The 19,720-nt window shown below is 35.0% G+C and overlaps 2 protein-coding genes and 1 non-coding gene across 4 annotated transcripts in view; all 3 read left to right on the top strand.

Annotated features, from left to right (window-relative positions):
• LOC126372404 (syndecan) overlaps positions 1-3,744 on the top strand; it is a 340,619-nt gene extending 336,875 nt beyond the window's left edge. For both annotated transcript variants that reach the window (XM_050018129.1, XM_050018137.1), the window contains one exon: positions 158-3,744. In XM_050018129.1, the coding sequence (XP_049874086.1) occupies positions 158-330 (173 nt within the window). In that variant the 3' untranslated portion in view covers positions 331-3,744. The remainder of the gene's footprint in view (positions 1-157) is intronic.
• A 1,823-nt stretch (positions 3,745-5,567) lies between these two features.
• Positions 5,568-5,647, top strand: Trnal-uag (transfer RNA leucine (anticodon UAG)). The gene has a single exon. It is a non-coding gene; the product is annotated as a tRNA-Leu (tRNA).
• Positions 5,648-9,849: 4,202 nt separating this feature from the next.
• Positions 9,850-18,175, top strand: LOC126372109 (fibroin heavy chain-like). Its single transcript, XM_050017692.1, has 3 exons — positions 9,850-9,941; positions 16,019-16,239; positions 16,594-18,175. Exons 2-3 carry the CDS (start codon positions 16,113-16,115, stop codon positions 18,087-18,089), a joined length of 1,623 nt encoding a protein of 540 aa, XP_049873649.1. The 5' UTR covers positions 9,850-9,941; positions 16,019-16,112; the 3' UTR covers positions 18,090-18,175.
• The last annotated feature ends 1,545 nt before the right edge of the window (positions 18,176-19,720 follow it).

The raw sequence follows: 19,720 nt of genomic DNA, 5'->3' as shown, positions 1-19,720 counted from the left end.
ATTGATTATAAACAAAAAAATAAAATTATATTTAAAGGATACCTTAAAATATATCTTCTACATTATTGAGAGTTGCACTGTAATATGTGCCTATATTTTTAGAACTGTTTGAATTGTTGCATTCATATAATTTAACGTGACAAATTGTATGTTTCAGCTGTGATTGGCGGTGCAGTAGTAGGGCTGCTATGCGCGATCTTGGTGGTGATGTTCATAGTGTACCGCATGCGCAAGAAGGACGAGGGCTCGTATGCGCTGGACGAGCCCAAGAGAAGCCCCGCAGCCGCCTCCTACGGGAAGGGCCACAATAATCGCGAGTTCTATGCGTGAGACGACACAGAACAAAACATGCCACGTGTTTACTAGTCGGTGCCCACGCACCGACTGACCGCCAATCGCGGTTCACAGTATGCCGTTACCTTTTTAAATTTTTGACAGATACATTCCATTTCACGCAGCTCGCGTGCAAGGACTTACAATTATAATCATTTTACCAACGTGGCTAAAATTGTTCTGTGGTCGTCTCACAACTACAACCGAACCGGCAAACTTATTTATAATTTAAATTGACGTGTACGGATTGTACTATAGAATGTACAAACCAAGTACCAAAAATATTATTTATCTGTTTAATGAGATAAATAAGTTATTGAAAAAAATCAATGAGATTTTCACTGAAATTATCACTTGTAAGACCAAATTTTTATAAATTATATATGGTGAGGCAGTGATGATCGATAGATGTTTGTTGCCTGCTTAATGTTTGACGCTGTTCAGTGTACGTCAGTGACCTGACTTCTTCATGTTTCGAGACCAATGTGGTTGAGTGTTGATGAAGTAACGTGTTCTATTGATGCTGAATGAAAATGGGTTCTGTAACACAGTCCGTGGACGCATTCTATTTATAATGACAACAATACAAGCAAGGCAACAAACAGCGAGTGGATGACTGATGGGAATTACAATTCGAGAGAATTGGATTCTAAATTACAATGACATTTTGTAATTGACTGTGTTGCGGACCCATTGTGTAATGTTCTCTGTATAAAATAAATGTGCCATCCGCTTTCTTCAACTGTATATTTCCTAGCGTAGACCGTTCTCTTCGCATAGACTAAACGTTTAAATCTCAAAATAGTCTATGGACACGTCCATATCTATTGTTTGTCAGCTGTAATATAATATATAATGTGTGTATTTAGATCACTCTCTAAGGTTTCGAAGTAGAATTTATATGGAATAGTTGTATATTTAGATCTTTACAAGTTTACTTCCAGAGAATTTGGCATCGAAATTTTTTACAGTTATTTTTGAGCTGTAATTTTATTGCAACTTTTTATACTTGTAATAAGCTATTCGACCATCTAATCGGAAGATATTACGTTCCTTTAGCTTATTTAAATTGGGGAATATAATTTAAATAGCTTTTAATATTTTATAGTTATAGTCTTTGCTACTTTATATTTTTCTCTGTAATCAATTGGGTTTTTTTTATAATATTTTTAAATTAGTGACATACGTACGAGACAATTTTTGTTGTCTTTTTGGGCTATGAATTAAAAGAGGAGTTAAAAAATATTCTTTGTTTAGTTGTGTCGTTTTACTTTTAATATAATTGACTTATTTCTCGTCATTTCTTTTAGATTACATTTGTAGTTATTTTAAAACTAGGTTGTGCAACGAATGTGTTTTTGTTCATTTTCTTTGTAGTTTACTTTTACCTTTTTTGTGCCATCTTCAAAGTTAAAACTCGCTCGTGCTTGGCTTCGACATCCAAAATGTTGTAATTTCTTATCAATCGCATTAAGTCAATTAATTTATTTGAATTAATTGTAATAAATTATTGTAATTTATAAAAAAATAAGTGTTAAAATTTAAAAGGAAAACCAGACAATGGCGAATTGCGGTACCTACCTATAAGTTTTTATTCAACTTATGAACAATTTCAGAAATACATATAAATGTGTAACTAACTTAGTAAATTATTATTATATTGTTCTCTATATTGCTGCAAATCGCCATTGTTTAAAACTACCTTAAATGTAAAATTAATTTAGATTTGCATATCTCAAGATGTTTTCAACCTTTTAGGTGTGTTACTACGTATATATGTAACTAATATAAAATGTATACAATACGTTCGAAGTCAAAATGAGGCACATATTGGACATTTCACTATAAATATTGTAGGTGTCGACAAATTAATGTCGTTCTGTGGAGTTTTCTATAGAAAAACTCTTAATAAATTACTATCTATGATAATAAAATTAAACCTAATATCAGCGGTAAAATATTTTTAATAACAGCGCCATCTATTGGTGTCAAAATAAATTAAGTCTTAGATAAACGCAAAAATGATATAATAGTATCTAGGTTTATAACTTAGAGAACTATAAGTGTAATTTACAAGTTAATCTCAACCAACATAACCCAATCAATTCAACTACTGATTAACGGATTTTATGTCGTAATGTCTATTTTTATTGAATCTAAGAAAACCCCTAAGTTTATTTCTAGAAAATTCCACAGAGTAAATCGGAACATTCCCGTGGGATTTGTACTAACCTACTGCAGTAGCGAGCGACTGCTCATAGTATAAGGATTGTACATTATAACTGTAAATTCTTATAGGCTTTAAACTGTGTAATTTATACAGTAACATAAAGTAATGTACCTACTAATATTATGTAACCCGATAAATGGATATGCTAATTAATATTTATTTTATTTTAAATTTACGAACAATGTTTCTTTTTAAAATCATTATTTTCTAATAAAATTCGTGACATTAGGTGGCATAGGGGGAGATTTTTCTCATGCAGATTTTTATGAACTAAATGTGATTAGAATTTTCAAGTGTAAATTATGAAATTATATTTACATTTTTATTTCGACTTGGACAATTTAAACCATAGTTTTTTTAAAATCTGTAAGGGTTTTTTTTTAATATACGCTCGAAAATATCTATTGGCCTAAATAAAACGCTAATAAATATTTCATTCGGTAAAAAAATAAAAAGTCCCTTACATTTAATTAACCTCTGTTTCAAAAACATGACAAATATTAATTTTATATATTGAAAAATTATGATTAAACTGGTCAGTTTTGCTTTTTCAACACACATAACTATTGTTTATAACTGTAGAGTAAAATAATCAATAGCTATATTTCAAGGACATGCATTTTGTTACAATACGTTTTGGATACACTTAAGATTAACTTATAAAAAGTTAAGAAAAGTTAAGATAAGTTTGGTACCGCCATCTATCAACGAAAGAAACACTTATTTTTCAGTCATTTAATAGACACTTGATTTTCCAGTAATATAAAATATTTAAATTGTGATACAATTTACACTTTTAATTAAAATTGTAATACAATTGTAAATTATGAACTACAAATAATATTAATTTTATTTTACAGTAAATTTATTTCACTTATAAAAAATGATAAATGGTTTTATGGCGAAAAATTATGTATTTACTTCTAAAGATAGGTGGTGTAATAAACTTCTGTATTTAATGAATAAAGTGTATGCCGTATCACAAATAAAATGTAGAAAAATATTCCAAGTGATGTTTATACCTCTCCTGAGTATCAAAATTATGTTTATTTGTTTGACTCTAACTAATGTAATTTAAGAGGCAAGTTAGGTAACGTTCGGTAGGCATAAAGTATGGATGTCCACCGTGTAAATAATGCTCCTTTACACTTAGGTAAATATACAGGTCATACAAACATGTACATTGGTTGTTTTATTTCATTACCAACCCTGAAGACCCTAAATATAACTTATAAATAAAAATCATATGCGGCAGAGACTTGGTTAGGGGAGCTTAAGCTGGATATATGATCCACGCAGGATTTTTTATTCTTGTCTTCCATAAGCAATAATAATAAAATCATAAAGTTGTATTTTACACAGTCGGTGTATACAGTATACAGGGTGAGTATTCATTACGATGTCACTAACACCCTGTATATAAAGGTAAATTATAAGCCTTATTGAGCCATAAGGAACCATTATAGTAGGTATACTTAGCTGATACTTCTAGTTCGGAACTACTACGAAAAAAAAACCCAGAACAAAAAAAAACAGAGAACGGTACCAGCAGGGCTAACATGCGCAACATGATAAAATTATCGATCGATTCAATAAATGTTGTCGAAATCGATGTTTGTTTTTTTCCCGTTAAAACAAAATCAAGGGTGTGCGTCAAGCTAGCGGCCTCAAAAAAAAAATGGGCACGAAAAAATAATTTTACCATACCAAAAAATAGTACTCTTATTGAAAAAAATAGTACCTGTTGTAAAAAAATTAGTACCATCACGGTTCTGGATTTATAGCCATGTTTTATTGCACTTGCTAGCTTGACGGTGAGCGAAATTTGGCGAGAGTTAACGACAAGGTCTTTCGCTTTGATTTAAACGCCAAAAAATAGTACCGAAATAGTACTCACCCCCTGCAAAATACCGAAATTAGTACTTCAACGGTTCCAAAGTTATAAAGGCAGTTCTTTGATCCCGCTGGCTTGACGTCTTGAAAATACCTATTATCTAGGGAACGCTTGCATACTTCAATTTGTAACTAATGTCAATAAACTCGTATGAAATAGTACTCCCTACCATCATAATTTGGACCTGATTCTCTTTGTAGAAATATGTCAAAAAGTCATTATAACCTATGCCATCATCAACACGATTGAGGAGATCTGAATATGTCTAATACTATGTATTGTATATCTGATTTTAACATGTGTGCCACGTGATTTTGTTCGTATTTTGACAGAACGAAATGACTTATTTGGATTCAGATATTAGCACCAATCAACAAAATGACTTAATTATATCGTCAGAATCGATAAAATGGCCGTGACAAAATTTTATCACGTTGCGCTTGTTAGTTCTACAGATTGATTATGATGAAGAACGAACGTGTAACTGCTTCCATAGTCCAGTGGTAGAGCGTTGGGCTCTCCAGAGGTTCGATTTTTTAATCCCTAGGCCCTAGTTTAGTTCGGACATTGATGACTGATCACCCGATTTTCAGAAACTAAGATGATCTGTGCTTCGAAGGGCACGTTAACAGTCGATTCCAGCTACTATTTACCTAAGTATGTAGTCGTTATATGATAGCACAAAAAAAAAACAAAAAAGTCATAGAGAAGGAAATGAATTTGTCCAAAATAACACTTATTTCCAATCCCGTTTTTGTCATTTTACTATGGAACCCTAAAAATAATGACGACCGCTCCTACTGCCTACCACATAAGGGTTATAGCATGATGATATTACGTAGCACAATAAACATGGAGCAAAGTACAACGTTATTTGAATGTTATTTACAATCCAGAACATTCGATGAAGTCTAAATACGTACCTTTGTAATACCGAAACGTCTTATCACAACGGAAATACAAAAAGGAACATTAGACTTTATTTTCATTGCGTTACGGTCGAGATTCTCAAAACTATCGACCCGCATGACGTGTAATGATAATCACGCGGCGTACCACGCACAGCCGCCAATATAAAGTAGTTGTGTAATTTCACCACACGGCTATAGAGGCAGCGTGGCCGAGTGGTCTAAGGCGCTGGTTTTAGGCACCAGTCCGAAAGGGCGTGGGTTCGAATCCCACCGCTGTCAAATTTCTTTTGTAGTTTAAGTATATTTTTTAGAAGCGAATATGACATTTTTTATAACTTTTAACACTTACATTTTGAAATAACTAACTTGTTAATATCCGTCGGTTAATTCAAATATAAAAAAAAATAAAAAAAAATTAATTATTATTATTTTTTAAATTTATTATTTATTTATTTTTTAATTAATTAATATACTTAGAATTATTTTTGAATATTTTTACTCACTCACTTTTTTGTTTTATTGTCGAAGATATCTTGTAAAGCAATTGAGATGTGAATATTTCTAGTATCAATTCAAAGCATTATGACATGTATTGTATATATGTCACCGTAAAATTGTAAATAACGTTAGATTATAATCTATCAATCGCGAGATTGTGAACTGTCGAATAATTATGAATCGTATCATATTGCTTACAATTTAACGTATTATTTTTCGGTAGATTGTAATTTATCGAAGTGAAACCGTCAAATTGTGATACGAAACGCACCTCGCGTGCTATACCATAGAGTTACAAAACTATTAGAGTGAGCATAATGTTAATTTGGGATTCTCTTAAAATGCATAAATGTTTTTGTCATAATTTTAATTATCATAATCCTTTTTGCATAACGTTTTTTAGCATAATAGTTTTACTTTCCCATAATAACATCTAGGAATACTGGTTTGTTAGGTATAACTTATTTTTGGGATTAATAAATAGATATCCATAATTCTTTTTTAGAATAATAGTGTTTTGTCATAATTTTTACAAGGCATAACAGTAGGTTAGGGTGCGGCGGGGGTGGCCCTTGGGCCACCCCTATGCCGCCAACATGTTTATCTTACACACGAAAAGTATATTGAATGATACGTTTCAGATTTTTTAATTTTGATACATTTTTTTTTACCATGTGATGTCAGAATTATTGATTACTTACTAAATAATTAATAAATACGTACTTGATTTCACAATCTTGAAGAGCATTTATTTTATTTGACTGACACCTGTGTTTTATTCCTAACTCTATGGACACAGAACGGTCTACTGTAAGGCCGACCAATCAGGGACAGCCGTCGGACAGTTGACAGTTTGACAATTGTAAGATTGTGATTTAACAGTTTTACTTCGATAGATTATAATCTGACGAATAATAATACGTTAAATTGTAAGCAGTATATTACGTTTCACAATTTTTCGACAGTTCACAATAGATTATAATCTAACGTTATTTACAATTTTACGGTGACATATATATGACTTTTTAGTTGACCCGAAGTATTTTTACCGTTTCCACAAAATAGTAATTTATTTTATCCATAGAAATTAGAAAGATTAATTTGTTAATAAATAAATGCAATAACAAATATTATTTTCGATGACTAACTAGCCTTTCTAACACATTTAATTAATTATATTAGCCATTAATAACAGCAAAAACTTTTGCCAATTTATCAAGTCGACTGTTTTGGATCCGCGATGCTTGGTTACAGAGTAACTGTATATTTTGAATGTTAATATTTCAGTGGTTAAGAACCTACCTATATTATTAATAATTAGTGAATTATTTAGATAGACTGACTAAAATACGTACCTATCTATCTACTTAATCTCTTATTTTCCACTGTTGTCTTTGTTACCGCGATAAAAAATAGTAATGACGCTTCATTCCATAGATAATAAAAACTGCTGGTTTCATTTGCAATTTTGCAGTTGTCTTGATGTTACTTCAAAAGTGATTTCAGTTTTTTTTTTACTATGAGTACTTGTTTATATTTTAATGTTAGAGTTATAGGAATTGTATTCTTTCTTCAATGCTAACAATACAATACAATAGTTAGTAGTTTATGGCAATCAAATAAGTTAACAGTTACACTTACTTATCTAAGTACATACTTACATGGCAATTGACGACCTTATTAACTACTTGGCCGGACAAATGGGGAGCGCTGAGGGCTCTCAAACTTAAAAGATGGCGGTTGCAAATTAAATACAATATAACTTCCAAAAAATACTTAAATAATAACATATATAGTTACTATATTATATTATATAACCTACTCGATGCGTAATAATGTAAAATCGACTTAATAACTTTAAACCTAGACAGATCAGAATAAAGTACGTTATTTGCGTTTCTTAGGCAATTAGGTACTTGATCGCTTTTTTCCTTTCAACATCGTATTTTTAATCAAATCAACATCCTTACCATTAGTTTTACGTGCCCATTTTATATCCTTTACTATGCGATAAAGCATTTTTTGTTACAAAACGGATACCATGTTTTTCACAAAACCTGTCATCGTGGTTTATAACTCCAAATGAATTTTATGACTGCATAATGCCCTGGTTTTACGACTTGAAATCCCTAATTAGAAGGAAATAAAATTTGGCTTTTTTTGAAGTTTCATGTTTATTTATAGCGTTTAGGATGAAACAAATGATATATTAGTATAGTTAAACAGTTAACTATTTAGACTTTCTCTGAGTTGTCTAATAATAATAAATAGTAAGTAAGTAAATAGACAGATAAGAAGGAGACTATTCGATTTAAATGGGTTCCTTTCTGAAAAAATAACTCATAGTCATCATTATAAACAGCCTATATACGTCCCACTGCTGGGCACAGGCCTCTTAACAATCAACTGGAGGGGATACGGAGCATACTAGATTACGTGGCTTCACAGCAGAGCTTAACAGGTGCTCTCATTGATGGACAAAAATACGAATCATAAATTAAATACTTACTCATGTACTAGATATAAAATTAGAAAAATAAATGCATTCAGCTGCTTATCAACCCGGGCACGTCTTAAAAGTCGCGGTGACTTGGCTGAAACTGAACTTCATACAAACCAAACCAAACCCACAAGCAACCCTACAGTCCACTTGCCTCAGCTGACATTGGCCCCGATTCCTGCAGACATCTCTTAATTTTACTTTAAGTTATACCTGTCATTTTCTTATCCGCCGAAAAGGAAAGGGACGGATGATTGACAGCTCTTAATTTTAGGAAGAATGAGTAAATAAATGAATAACCCGGGCGAATTTTTAGACGGTTGTTTTAGATTTGTGCTTAAAATTGACGTGTGTTCCATAAATTTTATGCTTGTCGATTACCCGTCCCTTTCCTTTTCGGCGGATAAGAAAGTGACAGATATAACTTAAAATAAAATTAGATGGTGTTTACAGGAATTAGCACCATTATGTTATGTTAATATTGAATACAAAAACTTCGGCTAGAAACAGACAACTTTCGTGACTATTAAAGGAGCCAGAAAAATCAATTATGTAAATAAATCAGGTTTCACACAAAGTAGTGCGATCAATAAATCAAAGTGGACCTTAGTAGGTGACTTCTTGGTTCAATGTTAAGTATCTATGGCATAGAATCGAGTGGTAATTAATCGACGTCGACTGTACACGATCGGAGATATCCTGCGTAGAAAATTACCATATTTACAGAGTAATTACGAGTAAAGATACACACACACACACAATCATACATTATGATCTAGGAGAGGCAAAACCACATGTCGTTCGTCAGTCGTTTTGGCATACCGGAACTTTTCTTATGTGTGTTTTGCACCATAATAAATAAACAAATAAATAAAACAAATTACAGTGCTACTTGTAATTATGAAAATTATAAGCATTTTTCATTTTAGAATGTGATGTAATGACGATATTGGTGATAATTCCTGTAGACATCATTTAATTTCATTTTAATAACTTAAACACCATTCCTATAGCTACACATATAGATGATAGATGGTGAATACAGGAATTGGCACCAATATCGTCATTAGTCATTACAGGTCATCACATGAAAATGAAAAATGCTTATTATTTCTCATAGTTACAAGTAGCACTGTCTCTCTCTCTCTCTCTCTCTCTCTCTCTCTCTCTCTCTCTCTCTCTCTCCTTGGCATTTACTATTCCCATCTGATGGTGGGGTCTGCCTTCTTCGTACTTCTCTTCCACTTCGCTCTATCGGACGTGTCGTTCTCGGAGACATTGCACATACACAGGTCCTTTTTGACCACATCCGCCCATCTTGTTTTTGGTCGTCCTCTTGGTCTAAGCCCTGGTGTGTTAAGATTGGTTGTAACGTTACCCACATAATCTGGAGGTCTTATTTTTACGTAGTAGTGTAATTTGTTTCGAAGTAGCACTGTAATTTGTTTTATTTATTTAACCTGTAATTTTCTTATTCACCGACAAGGAAATACCACTGACACAATGGATATGCTTGGAATAATAATCAGCTGATTTTTACGACCAATGCAATATAAGTACCTAGAAACATAATAGGTACCTGTTTCTCTTATTCTCTAGGTATCTATTTCTCTCATTACTCTGTACTGATTTTGTCACGGGCAGACGGCGTCTTATCCGAAGAGACATATTGGTGACAGTGTCGCCATTGTCTCTAAGCTGGCTGACCGGTAGTTTTTGTACCTTTTTTTGCGACTGTTAGAAAGAAAAAGTTGCTTATCAAAACAAATATTGTTGTTGACAGGGAAAGGCTAAAACATAAATAAACATAGTCTTAGTACTGGAGCTATACAATAGGGTATTTTACTGGGTCAAAGATAAATTATAAAATGCTAACCTAGAAATAGAAGCCAGTCGAACATGATCAAAAATCAATCTCATTTTACATTTCGATTTATTTTCGAATTTTATTTATGAATTAAGTAACAATGAGTACGACGTTTGACCGCTTTTATTGATGACGTCACAGGACAGTATTTCCATACAAACTGTAAGTAATAATAATAATTTATTTATTTATTATCAAAGAGATTTGTACAGATGTGCAATTAAGTTAAGTGCCTATATAGAAGGTGTACAAATTATTTGTTGAACTCTGATCTCCAAACTAAGCTTAAAGGCCTGTGTCTTGGGGATCACCGTTCGGCCAGGCAGAGATTGAACTGGTTGAGCTATTAGTTAGGGCAACACATCCTATGCAAAAGGTATCAATAATATAAAGATATATAAGAGGCTAGAAGACCAACTTTTAAGTAATAAAAATTCTAGAAAATCTCGGAGGTGATAAAGAAATTTACGATGGAAAAGCAGGTAGGATAAGTCTTGATTCTTGGACCAGTCATCTAGCCAATTTTACAACGCTAAAACTTACTATCTACTGTAAAGAAAACTTTCGTTTTGACGTTTCGTAAAAAGTATCTCATTTGACTAGGTTGTCAAGTAGCTTATAATATGAAGAGATTGTTTCGTTTCATTTCTCAGAATTTTAAGATTAATTTCTTTAGTTTGTGCTCATTTTATTTACAATACTGTAGGTATAATGACGCCTATAACGACCATGATTTCATCTGATAGATAGTTATTTTTTTTGTCTCTATAAACCGTAGAATAAATGGGATACTTTACCGTTTTCTGACCATATACATTTGGACCTCATACTGTGAAGATTTGAGATTTAGTTCTATCGTATCGATGGTCTATGATAAAATCAGAATAATCTTTGGTTCTTTGACTTTTCGTCGCAATGAAAGGATTCAACACCGTGGGCTGTTTTTGTTGTCTTGATGATGATATTGCCCATTGGGTCGTGTACGGTCATGAGTACTAATATGTATACCTACACTTTGAAACCATGTCACATTAACTTTTTTGACAAATAAAACCGTAAGCCTCATTAAATGTTAAATATGATAGTGCGACAGGGTTCTAAAGTGGGTACATAATATTGCTCATGGCTGTACTAGGTGCAAGATAAATTATGAAATTCTGATTACAAAACAAAGACAGATCTAAAACTAACGAAAATCATTTTTTCTAATTATCATATTTATGAATTTTAATTAAAAACAATCGTAATAATAAGTTAGGCATTTTATCACGTTTTTCTATGACGTCACAGAGTGCGTTTTCATACAAATTCCATAGTAATTTCGTGTTTTGACGTTTAATAAAAAGTAACTGATTTGACTAGTTGGAAACTACCCCTATTCTCAGTAGTCTTACCGAGTGGTCTTACCAGTTGAACTACTGGAAATTTCGTTCCCATTATGGGAAAAGCGGAGTCTTACTATTCAGTCTTACTATTCTATTGAGGAGCTCGGTGGCGCAGCGGTTAACGCGCTCGGTCTGCGATTGTTGAAGTAAAGCAACTTTCGCAAAGGCCGGTTATTGGATGGGTGACCACAAAAAAAAATTCATCTCGAGCTCCTCCGTGCTTCGGAAGGCACGTTAAGCCGTTGGTCCCGGCTGCATCAGCAGTCGTTAATAACCATCAATCCGCACTGGGCCCGCGTGATGGTTTAAGGCCCGATCTCCCTACCCATCCATAGAGAAGGCCCATTAATGGGCTGATGATGATGATACTATTCAGTAAGTCTATTGGAAAGAAAATTCCCAGTAGTTCAAGGTAAGACTACTCGGTAAGACTATTGGGAATAGGAGGGAAACTAGCCTATTGAGTATTGAGGGTGCGCCAAAGTAGAGGTATATACGGCTGGAGTTCTTATTGTAAATGTTCCGTATATAGATTAACTATTTTGAAATAAATTATTTTAGATGCGGAGTATTAATGACTAAAAAAACAAAAACGGGATTCATTTAAGTATTTTGGAAAATTGCCATCAACCACTTCAAAGAGGGGGTGACATTTTATATGGGACTCTTAGCAAATTTCAACGTACGAAAGGGGAACCGCGTTACCCCGAATTTAACGCGAGCGAAGCCGCGGGCAAAGGCTGGTATAGAAATATAATAATTAATATCCTATGACACATAAAATAACAAAATCACAACCACTATAATGTAACAACTTTTATTTAGAAAGTTTTCATACGGCAACTTTCTTCTAATACTGAAAGCTTATCAGCTTTCTAAAACACATGCAATTCGATACAAATTGAATGCATAATTTATTGTATCTTTTATTTTTAATTTTTTATCACAACAAAAAGATGTTTCAGTCAAAGTAATAATAGCATTTTATTTAAGTATTTTAAGAAGGCGGGGTATTTCAGTAGGTAGGTTAACACTTACTATGTAAATGAATAGTAATCGTTACATGAGCCATGTCAGAGGCCTATGGCGGCTCAATACTAACCCTGACACCAGGGTTGATGAGGTTAGTAATTCACCTCACAACCCACACGATAGAAGTACGCGCCTATTAGCGAGCTTTAAAAGCTTCCTCATTTCATCAGTCTAAGTAATTGACACCCCATTAAGAACTATTGAATATTCATTCAAATAATCGAGATCACATCTCGAATATATAAACCAAAATATTAAAAAAATAAACATAAATAACAAAATAATGAAGTCAAGAGCAAACCCATCTTAATTAAATAATAATAATAATAAAACTTCTTCGTTTAGTTTTTTCTTTATGAATGAATATTAATTCAAATACCGAGAGACTAAAAGTGGTTGAGAATGTTAACAATAATTAAAGGAGGTTTTTAATTTAACAATAATTAACAATAGCCTCCGTTTCTTCTTAGCTATCTACAGAGTCGTTTTCCGGGAAGATACTTCACATATATGTACATCCCACAGGGCACAGCAGCAACTTTATAATTATGTCCTTTTTTTCCATAGTAACTACTAACTAAATATTATGTATAACTATAAATAAACTATGAAGTTCATTAACTCTATAAAAAGAAGTAATAAAATAAACCCAATTTAAAACGGTACCAGCGATACCGTTTATCACGGATACATCCAACTATATCAATTTAACTGCTATAGAAAACTTTGTCACCTGACATTAACTTCTAATTTGAGGTTTGGTCCGAATACTAAATATAATCTTCCTTGAAATAAGAAAAAAAAATACTTGCCCTTTTATAAATAACAATAACATAAATGTATGTATGTATGTTGTATTTTTTCTTCCCAGTGTATGACGTAGATTCAAAACTGTTACAACCAAACAAACAAACTATTACTGCTATTTACCTTCAAAAAGTTTATCCATGATAATTACGTTGAATAAATGATTCTGATTTCTGAATTCGTAAACATAATGTCATAACTATATCCATATTGGGTCTGAGTAGAAGAATGAAACGACACCAAGCCGACAACTAACTTACTTTGCAAACTGACAAATCTGCTAAAATAATTTGTGTGTTATTGACAAAATTTGCAAAACAAAATACTTAGCCAAAATTTTAGATACGACTGTTAGCGACGAACTATCGAAGGCTTCTCAAGCAGAGTGTGCAGTAGAATTTTCCAGAATATTCAGTTTTATATAGAATTATAATCACTGTCACAGAATAGAGGTCAATTTTCGTTTCGTTAATATTAAAAAGCCTTCCCAGTATATGATCCTTCTATGACGTCATCAGATTTTTTCCAATTTACAAAACAAAAATCGACCTTATCTAAATAGTCAACACTTAAAAAATCGCTCTTCGCCGCAAGTAAGACAGAAACACAAACAGTCTAATGCCCTTGTCTTATTTACTATATCGTATTAACATTTTGATACACATATGGTCAGATAGTCGTTTGTTTTACATAATATTTCGCCCGCGGTTATACCCGACACTACCGTTTGGCGGATCTATGTATGACATGGCAACATTTGTAGCTCTTCATTGGTAAGTATATGTATATGAGAATTCTAATTTGTTTATATACAAAAAGATGTAGACATAAATACTATTTTTGAACGTCTAGGGCCCTGGGCCGAGACTTGTCTCGATGATTTGTGACTTAACCTATATTTGGCTGGGTTTCCCTTCGCGAGTTGAAAGTTTTGAAAGCAATCTAAGAAAGCAATATTGCTATTTGACATTTTTGCATATAAAATACGCAATATCAACAAATGTCAAATAGCAATATTGCTTTTTGTAGTTGAGTCGCTTCGATGTACCTTTTTAGCCCTCAAGAACAGAAAAGATTGATTTATCTTTGTACCAAACACAATCTTAATAGTTTTTCTATATGCATCAAAGAAAGACCACACAAGATGCCGTTCATCCGTCATTTAGCACTTCCATGCAGCATTATTATTACGGTATTATTTTATAATTTGAGTGACATCACCCGCCTTGAACTCTGTTGAACTTTTGGCTAAACGAAACTTGTAAAGATAATTCTAGAAAATACATTCTGTTTTTGAATTCCGATATACATAATTCTAGAACATAAATTCTGTTTTTGAATTCCGGCAAACGTATTTTAAAATTAACGTAAATCAACATTAAATCTAAAACTTTTATTAGATTAGTATCAGTTTCATTACCATATAAGATTTCGACAGCAAACTATTAAAATAGCTACTGAATTAGGTATATTGTCTATTAGCCTTTCATTATAATGTAATAAAAAGTTGTTTTCAATCAATTAAAATTCAAAAATATATCTATTTAGTAGTCTATTTAGTAACACAGTTACCGTTTGAATAGTCATTTTTTACATAACGAACGCCTCATCCGCCTAAAACAACTTCTGCAGCTTCTCACATCCTGTATAACCGGGGAGAAGCTGCAAGATAAATATCGGCACTGGCCCTCTTTAAAAAATATAAAATATTCTTATACAATTTAATAATTCGGGTCCCAGACAATTAATCCAATAATCTTCTAAATAACCATTTACCTTATATATATATATATGTAGTGTATGTACTTAATAATCAATTGAGTTTATCTTAAATAACAAATAGGTAAGGTTTTTGTTGAGGAAATAACTGAGTACTGTGACCGTTCGTTTCGTACACAGGCTCCATTATAAAACTATATGAACGCTATGCAAAATTCATATATAATAGCACTATATACCTAAATGCATAACAATATTGTTATATCTTATATATATTATAGAGCATGATATATATATAACCGTAGTAGGCCTGTATTCAGAACTCTTGCCTAAGGCCTAAACCAATGATTTTCATGATCATAAATTATTATCACGTGCTCAGCGGTGAAGGAAAACACCGAACCCACATTTCCAAAAACTGCATTTTCGGAGGTATGTGACCTAAACTGTATTGGGCTGGTTTTCCCTTCGCGGGTTGTAACGATAGACAGGCAGTCGCTTAGTTCTGTAAAAAACCGGACATGTCAAATCTTCAGGTTAGGTAAGCGGACCCTGTGAAAAAACGGTATAATGATGATAGAGCATGAGATATACTGACTGAATACTACTTAACATACAAAGTAATTTGCGGTCTATCAATGTTATCGCCACATCTATCGAACAAACGGTTCAACGATCGAGAACGTAAACAAGTTAGGTAAGTACCTGCATAAACTTGCGAGTAATTTAAAAGCGCCTTCCTTTTTCAAAGTTGATACTCGCAAAAATAAGGGTCATGCGTCATTGGTATTTATTACTTACTAAAGATTTACGACCGTCTATCAGATTCGCGATTTTTCTAGGTGAAGTTCACGGGTTTTGGGTCAGTCGTGCGGATTGGTGCGCGGGAGTGGTGGCAACCAGTGGCTAGCGATTCAACTATATAAGCTCGGAGAAATGCTCTCACTGCATCCATTGATCCGCGTCGCTCTCATACATTCACTCACCTGCAAAATGGCAGCCAAATTCGTTGTCGCTGCGGCGGTACTCGCCCTCGCCCAGTGCAACCCCGTCCTTATAAACGGTGAGTCGAATAGGTACCTACCTACCTACCTTACCTACCTACCTTAACATAAAATATAAATAATTATATTTTTAAAATTATCAATAATTATACATTTTTCACATTTCCAATTCCTTGTGGTCACATTGTTAAAATGTGTTAAAATTCGTTTTTTGTTTATACAATTTCAAAAAAATATTTTACCTCGTCAAATTCTGTTTTGGTCTTATTTTAATTAACATTTTAATTTAAAACTTTAATTTTATTTTATTAAACCATAGTACATAGTTTGAAGTTATAATATTGATTTCTATAAATTTCATAATACAAATTCCGAATGAAATACATACTTATAACCTATCTTTCATCATACAGGAGTACTATTCCGTGATGGACGCGGCTTCTCTATCGGGCAAGCATACAGCAGCAACATGGGTGGGCTCAGCCAGGCATCAGGCTCTGCCTCCAGTAACGGCGGTGTGGCTCAGGGAGTGGCGCAGGCCTACAACAATGACGTCCTCCTCGCCTACCCCGTACAACCCATCGCCCAGACCTATGAAGTCCCCGCTCTCCCCACCTACGGCTCCGCTAAGGCCACCGCTCAGGCCCAGAACGGGCCCTACTACCCCGTGCCCGCCCCTGAGACGGTCATCGCCTACCAACAGAACTTTGAAGTCCCTGCCGAGATCAGCTACGAGATCCCCGCTCAGGGCCCCGTCTCCGCGCAGTCCTCTGCCATCATGAATGGCGGCTCTGACTCCTCCATCTCATCCGCCATCACCAACGGTGCCGGCGCGGCTCAGTCCTCCGCCCAGACTCAGAGAGGTGTCGGCAGCTACGGCCTCACCGCCTCCAACGCCAAGACTTCCGGCTCCGGCTTCGGCTCCGCTGCGTCCAACGCCAACACTGGCTACGGCTCCGCCATCACCGCCGCCAGGACACAGGGAATGGGTGGTTTCGGCTCTGCCTCGTCCCAGGCTCAAGGAGCACTTGGTGCTGCCCAGACCACAGCCCAGACCCAGACTACCGGTGATTACGGTTCTGCCTCCTCCCTCGCTAACACCAACGCCGAAGACGCAGCCATCGTCGCCGCCAAGACCCAAGGCTACGGAGCCGGTTACGGATCTGCTTCCTCCAATGCCAACGTGAATGGGCAGTACGGCAACGCCGCGTCCTCGGCCAAGACCTCCAACCAGAAGACTATCAGCTGGCGTTTCGGAACCCTATATGACTCCCCTGCCGGTGCCCTTGCTCAGGCCAACACTCAGTCCGGCTTCGGTGCGGCTAAGTCTACCGCTCAGACATACGACGCTGGTTATGGCTCCGCCCTGTCTACCGCTAACACTTACGGCGCTGACCTCGGATCTGCCAACGCCAACGCTAACGTCAACGGCGGCGCCGGATCTGCCATCTCCGCTGCTAGAACCCAGGGTGCTGGCTACGGTTCTGCCAACTCTGCCGCCAACACCCAGGGCTACGGCTCCGCCCAGTCTCTGGCCAACACCAACTCTGGATTCGGTTCCGCCAAGTCCGCTGCCAACACTCACGGCGCTGGTTATGGATCTGCCAACGCCAACGCTGACGTCAACGGTGCCGGTTACGGCTCTGCCAAGTCTGCCGCTAACACTGGTATGGGATACGGCTCTGCCCTGGCAAACACCAACTCTGGTTTCGGTGTAGCCAAATCCAACGCTGTCAGCCAAGGATCCCTGTATGGTGGCAGGACCTCCGCTGACGCTCAGACCTCCGGCCTCGGATCCGCATCGTCGTCTGCGAAGAGCCAGGGTCTGTCCGCTGGCTACAGGGTGGCAAACTCCGCCGCCAACACCCACGGCTTCGGCGCCGCTCACGCCAACGCCGCCAGCGCGTAAAAATCTAACCGGTTCTCATCACCGGCAAGCATCCACATCAAGACGACTTCCGACGAATCCGAAAACTTGTCTTGATGTATTTGCATAGTGATTTGATAGCATTTAAAATCTAATTTATTTATTTATTGTCGTATTGCTTATGATTATTGATTATGATTGAGTGATGTAATAAACGATTGTTAAAGTCCTAAACTTTTGTATTTTGATTTATTGGTATTTTCTTTTTTATTTAAATACAATGATATACAAAATGAGAAATGGGTATACACAGACTTAAGCCGCAACAGAAGCAGGTGCAAATCGCTTTGATGATTGACTTATGCTGTCTACTTAATTCTGTTTTTGGCCAATGTAAATTTTTTAGACGTTTGTTTTAGATTTATGCTAAAATACACGCATGTTCCATAAATTTTATGCCTGTCGATTACCTGTTCCTTTCTTTTTCAGCGGATAAGAAAATGACAGGTATATCATAATATAAAATTAGATAGTGTCCACAGAAATTAGCACCAATACCAATACCTAATTAATATTGATTTGTTTAATCTTTTCGATAATACCTACTTATAACTATAGTACCTCCAACTAAACAAATAATATTTAGTTAATCACAGGTCTGATATACCTGGTATTACTAGTTTTTCATAGGTACCTATTTATTTTTAACCGACTTCAAAGAGGAGGTAATCAATTTGACTTATAGTAATCCTGACACCAGGATTGATGAGGTTGGTAATTCACCTCACAACCCACACGATAGAAGAAGAAGAATTTGACTTGTATGTTGTATGTAATATTATCGAAATTGCACAATATTATATTTGGACTTCCAAACATGTGTGCCAAAATTCACAGGTACTATATCATTAGTCTATATGTATGTACTAATGTATCTTTGTATGTATGTACATACAGGGTGTTAGACGTTCTAACGAATACTAAGCGGGATGATTTAGACTATGATTCTGACTTGATATCAAGTGGAATTTCCTGACAGAAAATTCATGTTTTTTTTGTGTTATTATTTACATTTCCATACTTTTGCGATGGAAAATTCCACTTGTAATAAACTGAGAATGATGGTCTGAATCATCCTTCAAAGTTTACGTTACGATGTCACTAACATCGTATGTTTGTCCACGAAATTGTAAATCGTATAGCAATAAATAATAACAACTCTTTTTTCGTAATTATCGTCCAACTTAGGGAATAGTACAAGTTTCATCAAAATCGGATTAGAAATTTTAAAAGTAATGGTCAAAAAAATATTGTTATGTTACTATAACAAGGGAGTCCGTTGATGTATTTTGTATGTAGGAAACCCTTATCCTTAGGTTTCATGAAGCCATTAGAGGTCATTGAAGTATCATTAGTAATGGTTTGAGCGTAAACGTAGGAGCGTAGTTCGTGCCTCACCCAAAAGGGTCCACATAATACCAGCGTCGTGGTTCAGGCCGCGACTTGTGACGTCCACCACCACTTTATGATCACTCTAAGTATACGCTTTGATACCATGTCCCATTAACTTTTCTGACAAATTAAACCGTAAGTCTCATTAAACGTCAAATATGATAGTGCGACAGGGTTCTAAAGTGGCTACATGATATTACTCATGACTGTACCTATTTGTT

The sequence above is a fragment of the Pectinophora gossypiella genome, chromosome 2, assembly GCF_024362695.1.
Source record: "Pectinophora gossypiella chromosome 2, ilPecGoss1.1, whole genome shotgun sequence".
NCBI classification, from domain to species: Eukaryota; Metazoa; Arthropoda; class Insecta; order Lepidoptera; family Gelechiidae; genus Pectinophora; species Pectinophora gossypiella.
The sequence above is the reverse complement of the archived record's forward strand: the minus strand, read 5'-3'. Positions and strand labels throughout refer to the sequence as shown.